Source organism: Protopterus annectens, chromosome 5.part0, assembly GCF_019279795.1.
Source record: "Protopterus annectens isolate FY-2018-M chromosome 5.part0, PAN1.0, whole genome shotgun sequence".
NCBI lineage: Eukaryota > Metazoa > Chordata > Ceratodontiformes > Protopteridae > Protopterus > Protopterus annectens.
The window spans coordinates 1,643,457,936-1,643,474,319 of NC_056735.1; the positions used below are offsets into that span (position 1 = coordinate 1,643,457,936).

Here is a 16,384-nt window from a genome sequence, read left to right on the forward strand (position 1 = left end):
GTTATCTGCTTGCAGTAGTCCTCAGTCGGCCTGATTAACAAAGTCTTGGGTCCTGTGTCGGTTGCTGTCTCATCTTCCATGATGTCAGGTAGTCAGGGGTATAAAGCATGCAGCCGACACCATTACGTCAGTCTGTCTTGCCGTGCGGTGCCCAAAGCAGAAGCAGTTTGTAAGTGCCGGTCGGCCAACTCCTGAAATTTTCCTTTTAGAGTGTCAGAATCGAAGTCTTCAACTAAGCTAAGTACCCTGTTGTGGAAACTTTTTCTTGCTCTAAACTGATGTCAGTAAAAGTCAATAATTGTATTTCTTGTGGAAAGCAAATACGTCATAAAGATTTTCATTCGTACTGCATTCCTTGCCTAGGCCCTGACCACGGCGTACCTCGCTGTAGGTTTTGTGCCTTATTTAAACTACAAACTATTTGTCTGTTTATTTACACTTCTAAATATTTTGGTACCCAGTTCAATTATCCAGATATGGCTTCGGTAAGCCACCCAACTACCGACATACTGAAAAAACACAAAGATAAAGACAGACAGACCGCATAGGTCCAAAGCTGCCGACGCTACTCCTAAGCTAGTCGCCAGTTTGCCGATACTCAGTGAGGCGCTTTCGCAGCCCCTGATACCCGCTACTTCAGATGCGCAGGCCTCTACTGAGATCCATTCGGAGTCCAGTATGCTGCGAGATGCTTCAACTGTGGAACCTGCGGATGTCTCTACTTTGGATGGGTCTGGAGCCGCTGTGCAGTCAACGGCTTCTGATGGTGTATTCAGGCCTACTGACTTTCATATTAAACTGACGCCATCTTCTTCTTCAAGGCCTAAAACTCGATCCTTGCCTAGAAAACTGGCGCCCAGACCGCATGGTCAGGCCTCTATGCCTCAAAAACAAATGATAAGAATGGCTGAAGTCATTATTACTTTAATTGGGGGAAGCCAACCTTCCCCCTCTAAGAGACCTAGGACTGACTTTGCTTATGATTCTTCTGATCAGGATTCTGAAATTTCTGTTTCCTCTGAACACCAGGATTTACCCTTATCCTACCTATGAGGATTCTGATGCAGAGGACACTATTCCCTGTGCTTCCCCTCCAGAAGATTTCTCTGTTGGTGAAACCATGCATACTCTTAGGGAACATTTTCGCTGGGAAAGCCAAGATTACTCTGACTCTAAAAAAGAGGCTTATGGATTTCTTACTCCTGCCCCAACACATGCCTTTAGCTATCCCCCCTGTACTGGACATTTTTGATGATGCCTTTTCGGAATCTAGCTTGGCCCCTGACTCTCTACTTCCTGCTCCCAGAAAACCTGATAGATATTACAAGGTTCCTGATTCTCACAAGTTCCTTTTTAAAAATCCTACTGCAGATCCTGAGACCATTTCACAGGGACCCAAGGGCATTAAGGCTACTACTGCCAAAAACCCTACCCCCTCTGATAGAGATTCCAGGGTGCTGGATAGATGGGGTAAGAAGGTATACACGCAACCTTGGCCATTAGGGCCTTAAACTGCCAGTTTCATATGTTAAAGTATCAGCAGCATATTATTGGATTGCTTAAACAGAAAATGATGGTGATTCCTGACTGTACTGAAAATAAGGATTTACAGGATTTAATGCATTCTGCTGAATAAGTTGGAAAACATACTTTGCAATGTGGTTTTGATTCACTAGAGGCATCTTGCAGGGCTGCTGTCACTGGGTCTTTACTTAGAAGGCATGCTTGGCTTAAGGAGCAATTTTTGCCAGATTATGTTAAAGATAAATTGCTAGATGCTCCCTTAAACCAAGACTGCCTGTTTGGCAACAAAGCAGAAGTAGTACTTAAAAAGATGGAGGAAAAAGATAAATCTATGCACACTGTTAAAAGATTTCCTGCAAGTACAGCCTTCCTGATTTAGTAGGCATTGGCCCTCTAAAAATTGGTCCCTTCCTGCCTCTTCCAGGCCTTCTCAGTCCAAACCCAGAACCAGCAGAACACCCAGGCCTCAGTCCCAAGGTACTCACAGGGCTAAGCAGTGGGGGGCTCCCACTTCCAAAGCAGGGAGTGGTAAGACACCCCCATATGGTAAACTGTCTCAATGACTTAACTTTAAATCTTCCAAGCCCTGCACAACTGACTGTTCCCTTAGGGGGAAAGATAGGCCAGCAGGCAAAAAAATTGGGAACTCATTACCCAGGACAAATGGGTTTTAAATATAGTTTCCCAAGGATACATATTCCACTTTCACTCACTACCAACCCCAAATGGTTGGCCATCCCTACTCCCAAATCAATGGGCAGAGACTCAAAAGCAAATTCTCTCTCTTAAGCATCAGGGCTATTCAACCTGTTCCAGAAGAGGAAAAGGGGCAAGGTTTCTACTCAAGACTTTTTCTGGTGCCCAGAAAAGACAACTCCTGGCGTCCTACACTGGACCTCTTTATTCAAAACACATTTTTGGTGATTCCAAAATTCAAAATGCTAACTCTCCACCAGCTGCTTCCTATGCTAGGCAGGGATGCCTGGTTGGCAACACTGGATTGAAAGGAAGCCTACCTGCACATCCCAATAAGGGAATCTTGCAGAAGATACCTACGCTTCAAATCAGGCTACATGCACTATCAGTTCTCTGCACTGCCCTTTGGCTTATCTACTGCGCCCAGGGTATTCACAAAGTGCCTAGCTCCAGTCATTGCATTTTGCAGGCAAAGAAATATCCAAATATATCCATACCTGGACGATTGTCTAATTCAGGCAGAAAGCCAGGACATACTATTGAATCATCTGGCATTTGTACAGAAATTGCTAACTTCTCTAAGGTACACCATAAACGAAAAGAAATCACATCTTGTACCCAGCTAACAAATTCTATTCCTGGGAGCAAGCTTGAACACAACTTCTCAGATGGCTTTTCTCAAGCCAGAAAAACAAGTTCCTACTTCAATCTGCTAGCCACAAAGACCCAGCTAATCTGCAAGGAAAATACTGCAAGCCCTGGGGTTCATGGCCTTCTGCATTCTACTAATTCCATATGCAAGACTGCATATGAGGAAACTACAAAGGTATCTAAAAAGCCTATGGTGTCAACATTCTCAGGGTGTAGAAGCAATGATTCCTATCATTCCTTGTCTACAGATAGAGTTCCTTTGGTGGGCAGACACCTGTCACCAAAACAAGGGACTGCCATTGACTCTACCCCCTGCCGCCCAAACCCTAACAGATGCATCAGACTATGCATGGGGTCTCACTTGGCAGGGAAGTGCATTCAGGACAAATGGAACCCAAATCAAATGCACCTGCACATCAGTCAAAAAGAAATGTTAGCTGTACAGAATGCTCCGACAGCCTTCAAGGACCACATCCTTCCAGGACAATTAATGGTAAAGATGGAACCCACTCATACCCTCTCTGAAGACTAGCCATGGCTCTGTGGAACACAGCCTTGAGCCACCATGTGCACCTAGAAGCTCAGTTCCTGCCAGGAAAGCTAAACACACTGGCAGATGACCTGAGCAGAAATCTCATGGACCCACATGAGTGGAAACTGGAACCAAAGATATTCAACATGTTAAGAAACAAATGGGGAAGCCCAGATATAGACCTGTTTGCCTCCCCCAGAACTACCAATTGGAATAATTCTGCACAAGGACTCCCCACAAACAAGCTTGGAAAGTGGATGCCCTGTCTTTCACCTGGAAAAACCTATCAGTTTATGCCTTCCCCCCTCTGCCTCTCCTATCCAAGGTACTACTAAAGATCAAACCAAGAACGATACTGATTGCACAAGACAGGCCACGCCAACACTGGTAACACCTTCTATGCAGTGTGTCACTGCTGGCACCATGGCACCTGCCTCAGACCCCTGTCCTGCTGTCCCAGCAGGAGGATCAGATTCTGCACCCACAGCTTCAAACCCTGCACCTGGCAGCCTGGCTAATTGCCTAATCTCTCCATTACCATCCCTCAGTAAGCAAGTGTTGCATGTCATTCTGGAGGCAAAGAGGCCTAGTACTACAAATTCCTATGCTGAAAAATGGAAAAGATTCTGTTCCTGGAACCAAGCTCAGGGGATGGGCATAGCAACGCCCAATTTACCTCAGATTCTTCAATACTTACCTGAGATACTGCACAAGGGCCTCTCCTCTTCCTCCATCAAAATTCATGCCTTAGCCATTTCAGCTCATTACAGCACAGAACCACCCCTCTTCTCTCATCCACTGCTGAAACAGTTCCTCAGAGGAGCCAAAAACTTAAGACCACCCAAGAGAGCCACTGCTCCAACCTGGGACCTTACCTTTGTATTGCAAAAACTCACTCTACCTCCTTTTGAGCCAGCTGCAAATGCAGAGTTTAAGTCCTTTTCTTGGAAAACATCTTTCCTTTTAGCCATCACTTCAGCAAGGAGGGTGTCTGTATTACAGGCCCTCATGGCAGTGGAGCCTTTCATTGTTTTTCATGCTGACAGGGTGTCCCTCAGGACCAATCCCTCCTTCATGCCCAAGGTGATATCCAGTGTGGCCCTTAATCAGTCCATTCATCTGCCAACCTTCTTTTCTAATCCACAGAACAAAAGGGAGCGAATATTGCACTCCTTAGATGTGCACAGACAACTTAGATTTTATTTGGACAGGACTAAACCTCTCAGGAAATCTGAACAACTGCTGGTTGTATTTGCTGCAGGGGCAGAGGGGACGGCCATTTCAAAGCAAACCATTTCTAAATGGATAGGCCATTGCATTAATTTCTGCTATAAGCACCATGGAAAACCTACCCCACAGGGGATTAGATCACATACAACCAGTGCTGCATCCTCCTCTACAGCCTTTCTCAGAGGTGTCCCTACCAGGGACATCCTAGAAGCTGCTACCTGGAGTTCTGTACATATCTTCAGCAAGCATTACCATTTGCCAATTTTCTCTAAATCCAGAGCTGGCTTTACCACTGCAGGTTTGCTGGTCCTAATGCTATCTAATTATCACATCACATCCCATCCTTAGCTTTGGGAATCTACCCAAATGTGATGACTGCAACAGTGAAACACAAAGAACATAGTACAGTTGTGTACACTTACCATAAATGTAGATGTTCGAGTGTATTCACTGTTGCAGTCCTACTTACCCTCCCTCCAGCCCCCTGACTTCTATTGGCTATACCTCTATACTTACTATGTTTAAAGCGTTTTGGTGTATTTGCTTTTTTGTTGGAGGTGTAACCTTATGTATATATAATTGCTCCCCATGATTGGGGGCACCTGACATCTGGGGCAAGAAAAACTGATGTAATGGCGTCGGCTGCATGCTTTATACCCCTGACTACCAGACATCATGGAAGATGAGACAGCAAGCAATGCAGGACCCAAGACTTTGTTAATCAGGCCGACTGAGGGCTACTGCAAGCAGATAACCCAAATGTGATGACTGCAACAGTGAATACACCCGAACATCTACATTTATGGTAAGTGTACACAACTGTACTTTCTGAAGGGGAAATTGTTGAAGTTGGTCCTTTGAAAATATCACATCTGGGTAAAATTGGAATCATGAGAAAACTATATAAACTATTAGAAGTAAGTGGAAAATACATACAGTATTTAAAATTTTCTGGCAAAGAACTTTTGACAGAAATGTTGGGAGAACAAGTAGTAGGATCTAAGGAAATTATTATTTTACGCTGGGATACAGGATCTAATTTGCCTAGATATAGTAAAGTCTTAATAAGTTGAAAGGTATAGACTGCCAAAAAAGCAATTACAAGAAAATAGTAATCAAAATCTAAACCAGTTGTAAGTCAAGTGTTGAAAATTGTAGAGGAGATAAAAGAACTGGAGATGCGTTCTTTAGAAAATTTAAGGAACAAGTGCTATAGGAATAAAGTGAGTTTATCATTAGAAATAAATGGAGTTTGTGGGAACAATGCATGCAGAATGTTGCTTAAGAGGAGTGATGTTGAAAGGAAAGCAGAAATTTAGCAATTTTGTAATGGAGTGAATGAAAATTGTTTAAAAGAAAATGTATTCTGGGTAATGATGGTGGATACCATTATTACAATTCTTTTCTTTTTTATTAATTTGTTTGAATTCAAAGTTTAACATCTGATGATTTAATAAAGATGTTTTAAAAAACTTTACAAGAAAATAACTCATAGTTGCCTGTTCTGACATTCCTATAAATGAAGCTGCATTCCTTCAGATGGAGCTGCCTTCATTCAGAATCTGCAGCCAGAACCGGACCAACTGCCTTTGTCAGGAATCTTGTTGCAGAAGAGAGAAAGGGAAGCTTACCTTGCGAAGAACTTTTTCTCTTTTGATTCTGAAAGTGAAAAAGATTGAATTACTTTCTCTCAAATATCCTCCCCAAGGTGATTCTGTAAACTCTTAACAGCAATTTAAAAAAAAAAACACTTCAACTGGGAAGCCTAATAAATCTGAGACTGTCAGGACAGACGTTAAGACATTCTGAGTATGAACTGCCTAAACCAGTGGCTGTTCCTTCAGTCAAGAGACCCTACAGGATGCTTTTGAGGTAGCATCTCTGGAGCTAGACTCCATATCTCATCCCCCTAGGAGACCTGGTTAGTTTTTCTGGATTAGAAACGATACAGTCATTTCTATAATAATGCAGTTGTAGTGTTCCTAGATGTTGCAGAGTTCCACAATGGTCCCAGGCCCACCGTTGAGTGGTAAAGTAAAATTTTAGACCAGTTTGGAATGAGCATCTACATGTCAGTATCCCTGAACTTCAGAGCCCTAAACTACCAAACTTGTATAATTATGTACAAAGGAGAACTTCTCATAAAGTTAAATGAGACTATTGGAAGAGTTATGGATGAGTTTCTGAAGGATAAACTAGTCATTATTTCTAATTTCTAATGCTGTAGTATGTAGTATCTAGCTGCTGTGATGTGATTACAAGATGTTCTTGGCTGAGGATACAAACCGTACCTAAGGATGTTAACAGTCTGGTACTGAATACGTCTTTTCTCAAGGAGTACCTTTTTGGACTCCACAAGTAAATATGAAAAAAAAAACGGAGAAAAGGGAGAAATTATGGCATCAGTTAAGCAACTTTTCCATTTTTCCATTCTGAGGTATACCAAAAAATGTCCTACAAAACAGTGGACCTTTTACTGGAGGCAAGCCAAAGGGTAAAAAGCTTTCTTAAAAAAAGAAATAAGCAGCCATAGCAAAAAGAGAAGGCTCAGGCCCCAAGGGGCAGTAATGACTGTGTTTTGCTTTTCCTTCATTCTCTAACTAGAAAATTCCACACAGCCCTTTATAATCCCAACTATCTTTCCCTAATCCCATAGGATTGGAAGCCTGTTAATCTTCTCAAAACATAGGTCAGTGATTGCAAAGCACAAGCAAGTCCTACAAGTAGTCATGGAGAGTTACAGATTGCAGTTTATTCTTAAAAATGAAAGGCATGCCCCCTTTACCCAAGGGGCAAGGGACCTGGTCCAACCCCCTCCCCGAAAATTCCAAAATTCACACTGACTCTCTTCAGGCCATCCTGATTTTGCATGCTCTTTTGATGATGCTGGATATAAAGGGTGCCTGTCTCCATATCTCCATCCACAGGGATCACAAGTTCTGTATCAGACAAAATGTTTGACCCTAGTGATTGCACACAGCAAGACCAAAAGCATTCACATATACCTGGGCAACCGTCTTACCTAGGCACAGTCTCAGGAGAAACTCCAGAGTGCAGTGGCCTACACCCTAGAGTGTGTTCATAGTCTGAGTCTGTATATCCTCCCAAGTCTAACCTCAGTGTTGCTAGGGGTTGATGACCTTTTTAGGGGCTGTACCGCAAACATTACACCAGAAGGTATTCCTTCCTCTGGAAAAAATGGTATTCTTAACCTATTTATTTCAGGAGATGGCGATGAAGACTACCATCACCACAAGACAATTCCTAATTGTCTTGGGATTCATGGCCTCGGGAATTTTCATTGTGCCATTATTGAGATTATATACGAGAAAAATGTAATGTTATCTAAGAAACAGCTGGCACCAGTGCCGTGAATCCTTGGACAGTACCATTCCTACAGTCTGCTTTGTAAGATAAATGCTAGAATTGTGGAATCATGATGTATAGCAGAACCAGGGGGATCCCTTTCATGTAGACACCTCCAAATCAAATTCGTACTCATACTGCAGACCTCAGAGTTTTGGCACCTGGGACAGCATATACAGGCATAAGCATATCAGCATAAAATAAGTGATAGCAGTCGTCTTGGTTCGTAGGGCTTTAATGTCTGTCTAGAAACCAGTATACTGCATATCATGACAGACAATCAAACAGTGATATGGTACATACTGAGGGGTGAGCTGATAGATATGATGTTGTCAGTTTTCATTCTCTCCTCAACTTATGGGTTCGGAGCCGATACCTCGAGGCTAACCCGGCCATTGCAAAAGTTCATGGCAACCAGAAACCTCTCAAGCTATTGCCTTACCCACTGTGCACCAACCCCAAGTACCTCAGATCTTGTTTGCCGCTTGAAAGTAAAAGACGTGGTGCCAGCTTCTCTTGAGCAGCTGTTATTTTTTCAAATAATTGTAATCTTTCATTCTAATTTTTCTTTCTAATAGATTTCTGATTTCTTATAAACCTACTTCAGACTCTCTATTGTTTTTATATATCTTTAGTCTCCCTTACTCTCCCCTTCTTCGTATTGTTATACACCTCCATATACTATTGTTAGTATATTTTTCTCTAATAATCTACATTTACTGTAGTTCTTAAATACCATTTTTTATATGTCTTCCTTTCCGCTATCCTTTCAGAAGAAAAAAACAATTCTCTTGTTTAAATTTTGGCAGTGTGGTATATCTTAAAATATAACTTTTTTTTTACTATAGCTGATAAAGATAAAGGCACAGCTGGGTTTAAGAAATGTGAAACGTTTGGACAGAAAATTCCATTTTCAGATGCTCACACACTTTGTGTGTACTGTTTTGAGTCCACTCTACCTGCAGGAAAATTTTTCAATATGTCATGCTTTCAACCCAAGAACTCTGATTGAACGTAAGAACAAGTTGATTCTCAAGGGATTACTTCCCTCTTCCTTTAGTGAGGGATTATCTGGAGCTTCCCACTCCACAAGTACTACTTCAGCATCTTCTAAATATTTGGATAAGTCTAAGAAGAAACCTTTATCGTTTCCGACAACTTCCTCGGATCTAAAGAAGAAAAAGATTAAGTCATCCGGTTCGATTTCAACATCGGATCCTAAATTGAGAAAGAACGACTCCTCAGATTAGACCTCACTATCAGATCCAAAAGCAGAAATGGCTAAAGATATGTCAGATCAGAGTGCTTCGGATCTGACACAGAAAGCATCAGACTCAACACCCGACATTCCCTGTCTCCTGAGAACCAGAGACTCTCTATCACTGGACCCAGTCCCCTCTAGGGTCCCTTCTCCTTTTTTAGAGAGCTGAAAATCCCCATTTTCCACTCATTCTTCCAGAAGTCTTGTAGAAGAAGACATAGAGAGGCTAGTGAGAAAGATTCTCTCGGTGCAGAGCATGTCAAATGTCCTGTCGGCTCCTACCCTTCTGGGTCAGGAGACTCGACCTTCCATTACACCCCCTTTGCAAGTTCCTCCTCCAACTCCCCTCTTGGTCTTGGAGTTTTCAGATCTGAGTCTTTCAGGTCCATCAGCATTGGATCACAGAATTGCTTTATCCTCTGATCCGAAGCTCTGAGCTCTTCAGTTCCATTGAATCTGGAGAGCTGTTGGAGCCAGGGCTACCCTGTCGGGTCCAGGGTGTCACAGTCAACTCTGAAGTTTACGGAGCCGTCTCTGCACCTCATGGCCTCAGCATGTCTTAGTTCAGCTCAGACTTCAGCCTTAGGGGAGTTCCCCTCAAAGTAGGAGGGGACTGTGGTCCTAAGGCTTGCCCATATGGATCTGGGGTCCTCCTCTTCTCTGGGGGGAGAGGATCTGCCTTTGAGGTCATGGCGAGAGCCTTGTCCGCTTCCATGACAAAGACGTTTCCCTTCCCCTTGGATCCTCAGTCTGCAGGATTGCCACATCTTCATCTGGAGTCTCATCTGTCATCTCTACAGGGACAGCTAGTAGTGAAACCTCTGGGTTTCGAGCAGGGTGCTCCCACCTCTTCTGATACCTCCCCAAAGCATCCCACTGACGAGGTCCCTAAGAAGAGAATCTGCAGGAGGAAGCACTTAGACTCCCCCAAGGAGTCAGTCACAGAAGATACAGACTTTGATGAAGGTGAAGGGTCTCCATGGTCACCTACTGAAGATGTCTGGTTTGGAGACATCCTTGAAATCCTGAAACAGCGAGGTGTCTGGAAGTCCAACAACCCTTCGTCTGAGGAGTCTGTATTCCTGGAGGTGTTCAGTACCAACCTGTCTACCTCCTGAGTGACTCCACCTGCCAATGAGCTCATAAATATGATCTCTTGGTGAGCATGGAAGGACCCAGACACCACTGAGACAATCCCCGGGAGACTGGGCAAAATGTTGACAGCAACAGAAGACAAGAAGACAGGCAGTTTTGGAGAAAAGGTACACCTGTAGATTCCATGGTCATGGCAGTGGCTACAAAACAGGAACTCTGAGAAGGAAGTTCCATTGTCTATTCACCAAACAAGGAGTCTCAGATGATGGACAGGTTTGGGAAGCCTGTCTATGCTTCAGCAACCTTTGCCTTAAGGTCCATGAACTACTTGGCACATTTCACCAGGTTATATAGGGACCTAATTAAAGAGCGATCGGATACTCTCTCAGGATCTGTTTCTGATGAGGTACAAGCATTTGTTACCTCTCAGTTGGCTACCCTGCAATTGATCTCCAATTCCTCCATGAGGCTAATATTGCATGTGGCCAAAGGAACCTCAAGGACAGCAGGTTCCGGTGTTTCCATAAGGAAGGTACACCTGGCTGCACTTATGTGTTTTGCAGAGCCCTTCAAATCTTCGTTTATCAATGCTTCCTTTGACGGAACATTTTTGTTTGGCTCCAAAGTTGAGGACACTTTATCCAGGTGTGAAAAGGATGGAAAGACCCTGTCTGCCATGGGCATATGTTTTTCCACTCCCCAAAGATCCTTCTCCAGGAATCAGTAAGGTACTGGAAAAATGTGGTTCAAGAAGTCCCAGGGTCCTTTCCAGGACACACTTGGAGGAGGTTCCTCCAGGGGTAGAGGGGGGGAACTCCAATGGTAAACACCACCCTCTCGGCAGAGATGGCCTGCAAAACTAAGGGTCCAGAGATTCCTTTTTTGATAGACCTTTTCAGCACTCCTGAAAGGAGGCCCAATTGTCCCCCTCTGGAGGCAATTGGGAGTTGTTTATCCCTGCACCAGAGAGCCTGGCTAGAAATAACAAGATACATGGGTGCAGAGGATCATTTCCAAAGGTTATGTACCCTTTTCCCTTTCACCTTCATCCTCAAGAAAAATCCCGATGTTCCACCCAGTCAGAGAGAAAAAGCAGCACTTCAAATACAAAAGCTGCTGGAAAGAGTCATCCTAGAGGTCCTGCCAGACCAGATAGAGTCAAAAACTTACTCAAGATTCCTTTTAGTGCCAAAGAAAACAGGGGACTGGAGACAAGTATTGGATCTCAGCAACTTGAACAAATCATTTCGACGCACCAAACTTTGGATGGTCACAGTTCAGTCCATACTCCCAATTCTGGGAAAGGACGATTGGATATGCTCGTTAGACCTTCAGGATGTATGCTATCACATAAACATTAACAGGCAATCCAGAAGGTACTTACACTTCCGGCTGGGCACGAGTCATTACCAGTTCAGAGTTCTGCCCTTTGGCCTCACCACAGCCCCAAGGGCATTCACCACATTCATGGCAGTAGTGGCAGCAGCTCATTTGAGACTGCAAGGATTCTGGGTGTTTCCATCCAGTCATATTGAACCTCAGGCTGACAGCCTGGCTTCTCCAATTCCATTAGTAGCCACACAACCTATGCTGTCCTCTCCAGTCCATCTACACGTAAACTCTACTTCAGTAAATGGAAATGATTTGCTTTTTGGGCCTGCCAAAATAAGGTTGATCCTTTTCCAGTTCCTTTGCATAGTATTCATGAATTTTTAGCCTTACGTTTTAAAGGAGGAGCTAGGTCCTCCACAGTGAAAGTCCAGCTAACGGCAGTATAGAAATTTCATAGAATTTGAAGGTGCTTCTGTTGCCTACCCAAAGGCTGTGAAAAACCTTTTTTCAAGGTGCTCTTCTTTTCAGGCCTCCCTTTAGGAAACCTATTTCCCCATGGGGCCTTAATCTGGTACTGCAGCAACGTACTCAACCCCCCCCCCTTTGAACCCCCAACTAAATGTGACCTCAAGTATCTTTCCTGGAAAGCTATTTTTCCTAGTAGCCATTACTTCTGCCAGAAGAATTTCAGAGAATCATCTTTATCTTCAAAACCACCTTACCTGATCTTTCACAAAGACAGGGTCACTTTACGAACTAACGCTACCTTTCTCTCTAAAGTTGTTTCAGAGACTAGTATAACTTGCCAGTATTCTACCCCAGATTTTCTAAAGGTGAATACACTTTACATTTATTGGATGTTCACAGGCAATTACATTTTTACCTGCACATAACAGAACAGAAAATATCGAGAAGATTGACCAGTTATGTGTCTCGTTTTCTGATCTAAAACTAGGAAAACCTGTTTCCAAAATTACTCTAGCCAGATGGCTGACAGATTGTATTTCTTATATATACAACAAATTGGACATTACAGTACTGAAACCATTATGAGCTCATTCCACTAGAGCCTTGGCTACTTCATCAGTCTTCCAGTCTGTAACTTTCATAGATGATATTTGTGCGGTAGCAATTTGCACTACTTCCCATACTTTTCTTACTCATTCCAGATTGGACATGGTCTCCAGGGGCAGAGCATCATTTGGTTCAGGGGTGCTCAGGAATATCCTTCCTTGAGTCCACCTGGGGATTTTGGTAGCTGGGGACTCTATCCCATAATTTGAGGATAGAATGAAAATTGGCAACATCAGATAAAGAAGTTCTGTACTCACCATAACGTTTCATCTGTGTTGTTCATTTTTATTTTTCCTCAACTCCCCTCCCACCATCCCCTTTGGGCTTCTTACATTCCATCAAAATAAAATTCATTGGTGGATCAGCAGAATCTCAACACATCCCCACAACTGGATGCTAGACAGGGACATCTGTCTAGATCTTGTTTACAATGCGGGTGTACCAGAGTTGGGATGGATCTTTTTGCTTTTCTGCAGAACAGTAGCTAATGAGATTCTGCTTCAGAGCAATACACAGACAGGCTTGAGGAGTGGATGCCTTCTCATTTAGTTCGACAGGTCAGGTTCTGAACACATTCCGTACTGTACTCTTTCTCCTATTGGTGATATAGACAACCAGGGAGAAGGGACCAAAAATGGTCCTAATAGCACCTTTCAAGGTGAGGCAGTACTGGTTCTCCCTTCTTGTGTAGATGGCAAAGTAAGAACCATTTCACTCGCCTCAGCCCATAAACTCCTTGACTCAACTCAAGTGGTCCTTGATACCCCAGAGTTGGTGCTCGAAGGATATGACCTTGCTGCCTTTTAGGCACCAGTATTTAGAAGGAATTCTTATGATCATGAGGGAAGCTAGGAGGCCAGGTGTCCCTCTGGTTGTCTATTCTTCCATTTAAGTAATTGGGTTTTGCATTTGAACCCCCACAGAAAAGAGATGAATCTTCCTTAGGACCTTAACATAATCACTGAACAGTTGACTCAGCCCTGCCTTTAAACCAGCTGCTAATTCGTCCTTTAAATTTCTTATATGGAAAACAGTTGTGCTAATTGCTATTGCTTTCAGAAAGAAGAACGTCAAATTCCAAGCTGTAGTATGCCAAGAACTTGATATTCTGCAAATATCATTTGTGACAGAATTAGTGTCAGAAGTATTCATTGCCAGTTCTAAGTGCATTCATCACAAGAAAATTTGCTACAGAAACTTGGTTGTAAAAGATTTGATATGTGAATAATTGGTTGTTTGAAAATTGTTTGTGGAAAAGCATGCATAGAAAAAATTTAACAGTAGAACGTTGGTATTGAAGCACTACTACTGCGCAAAAATTGCAACAACCAATTGCTTTGCTTTCTTATGTCTTAAATTCCAGGCTCTTTATTCACTCTGACAAATGCAGCCATCCCCTTGTCTCCCAAATTGTTGTCTTGTGTTCAGCAAAGTATTTTGTTTTTTATTTTCATTTTTTAAACTTTTGTTTTAATATTTACATATAGTTCATGTTTGTTTGGAAAAAAAATAGGTACACATTTCAGACCTGGCTATAATACCACACTCTGATAATTTGTTAAAGGAACTGTTTCTGAATTTGCTACATTTGTGTCTGTTCAACCCCTTACCTGGACGTATTGTTTCTTCAGACCCATTTTTTTCAATCAAATGAATAGCCACCTTTCTTAAAGTGGTTAATATGCCATTTTTCCTGATTGTGATTAAGTGTCATATCTTCATCATTAAACTGACTAGTCAGAATTATTTTAGAAAGTGACCTTCTGTGGGAAGTTTGATCACGACTTTTTCTTCATATTAAGTCTCTTCTTTCGAATGATGAACTATCCTTAAGGCAAATTTTCTCACAGTGGTCAATGTTCTTTCCTAAACTACAGAAAAAAAGCAGAAAAAGTAATAAAATTCCTTTGATGTTTGATGACAATTGAGATATTACTCGCACAGAATCAGTGTGTTTGAAAAGAGAGACCAGCTGTTTGCATCCTTTCCAAGCAATCCACATCTAAATGGCAGATCATTGCATTTCCTTGTGCTGTACATATAGTGGTAATTTTTTTCAGGCACAAGTTAGACCATACTCTACCAGGGGGCATGTCAGCCAGTACTGTGCTCAAAAGGGGTTTGTGAGTACACATGACATTTTGGAGATGGCTTCCTTGTCCTCTGTGCACATCTTTACCAAACAGTGTAGTATGGACATTCTGTCCAGGGCTAAAGATGGATTTGCTTCTGATGACCTGTGAGGAGCAGCTCCACCTGCCCACCTCACAAAACAGAACTAGCCACCAATACAGGGGACATTTTTTGGGTCTTTCCAACTATGATCCAGACAAGGAACGTATTGTAGTTGTGTCAGGAACTAAACATAATGGTAGATATTCAAGTAAGACCATTGCTGCAGTATTAATTTCCATCTAGCCAGCCCCTCTTTCTTGTTATATAGAGCATCTGAGGGCTGGAGTGGGTACATAGTCACCTCCTTTCATCCTGTCTGCATCAGCTCTGTATAATATGGTAGCTTAGGCTAGTACTGTGTTTTCTTTTTACATCTGATCTTGTAGTCTATTCTTGTTCTTGAACCTAGGTCAAGATCATACAAGATTATGTTTATTTGACTAGAGGCCTGCTACCAAGTATTCTTTGTACTGAGTGACTAGTATGTTATTACTGAGACAAAAAACAGATATTGAGTTTGAAGCTTGGGTTTGAATTATGAACCATTTGAGTTTTGATTCATTTATACTATCTAATGGAGTAGTTTTTCTTTGATGTTTGGACACACTGCTGCTAATGAATGTACAACAGGAGTAATATTTTAAAAATGCATCTTCTTTCAGAAGCTATTGTGGATCTATTGCTTTCAGTAGTTCAGAGATGCCCTTCACTATGTGACAAAAATCATTTTGCTGTGCTGCTTGGAGCCTACGGTGCTACTCTGGACACTACAGGTATGGCTGCATATTATTAAATACCATTTGTACACAATCCCGTCTCATTTTTGAGTTTTAAAATCTTTTGTTTTGTTCTTTTAGACCAGAAGATACTACTACTACTCCAGACATACGAGAAGAATAATGTGAGCCTTGCTGACTTCAGGTGGGTTCCCCTCTGAATTGGCATTCTTATTTATGCATATTCAAGTTAAACTGTAGCTTTTGGTTTTATGTTGCATCATTTCCATATCCCAGATATGCAAATACTGCAGAGTCTAACTTCATGAAGTTCTAGTTCCTGAATGATTATGACATCTCAAAATTGTTTCACGATGAGTGGCTGTCCATTAAGTGCTTTCTCAGTGTTGCACCCTCTAATGGTTCTACATTATTAAACTAAGAATCTGGTGCTTCACATTCAGCAGAGTATCAGAGACTATGAAAAAAGAGAGTAATAATGTCGATTGTGAGAGGAGTTCCTACAGTAATAGAAGAGGGGAAAAAGAAAGAAAGCAGTAGCAAATATGTGGTAGTAAGAAGTCAGTGACAGAAGAGTAAAATTATGTTGGCATGAATTTCTGTTCCACCTAAATCTTCTGCTGTGGAGCTTAGGAGAATTTTGAGAGAAATAAACTTGCAGCAGGGAATATTATTTATGGATGGACAATGGAATCTGATTTGCAGTAGTGA

The 16,384-nt window shown here is 42.3% G+C and overlaps 1 protein-coding gene across 1 annotated transcript in view; it reads left to right on the top strand.

Annotated features, from left to right (window-relative positions):
- URB1 (URB1 ribosome biogenesis homolog) overlaps positions 1-16,384 on the top strand; it is a 1,941,236-nt gene that overhangs the window by 1,342,215 nt on the left and 582,637 nt on the right. Inside the window, exons 27-28 of the mRNA XM_044071429.1 lie at positions 15,599-15,709; positions 15,794-15,857. Of these exons, the coding sequence (XP_043927364.1) occupies positions 15,599-15,709; positions 15,794-15,857 (175 nt within the window). The remainder of the gene's footprint in view (positions 1-15,598; positions 15,710-15,793; positions 15,858-16,384) is intronic.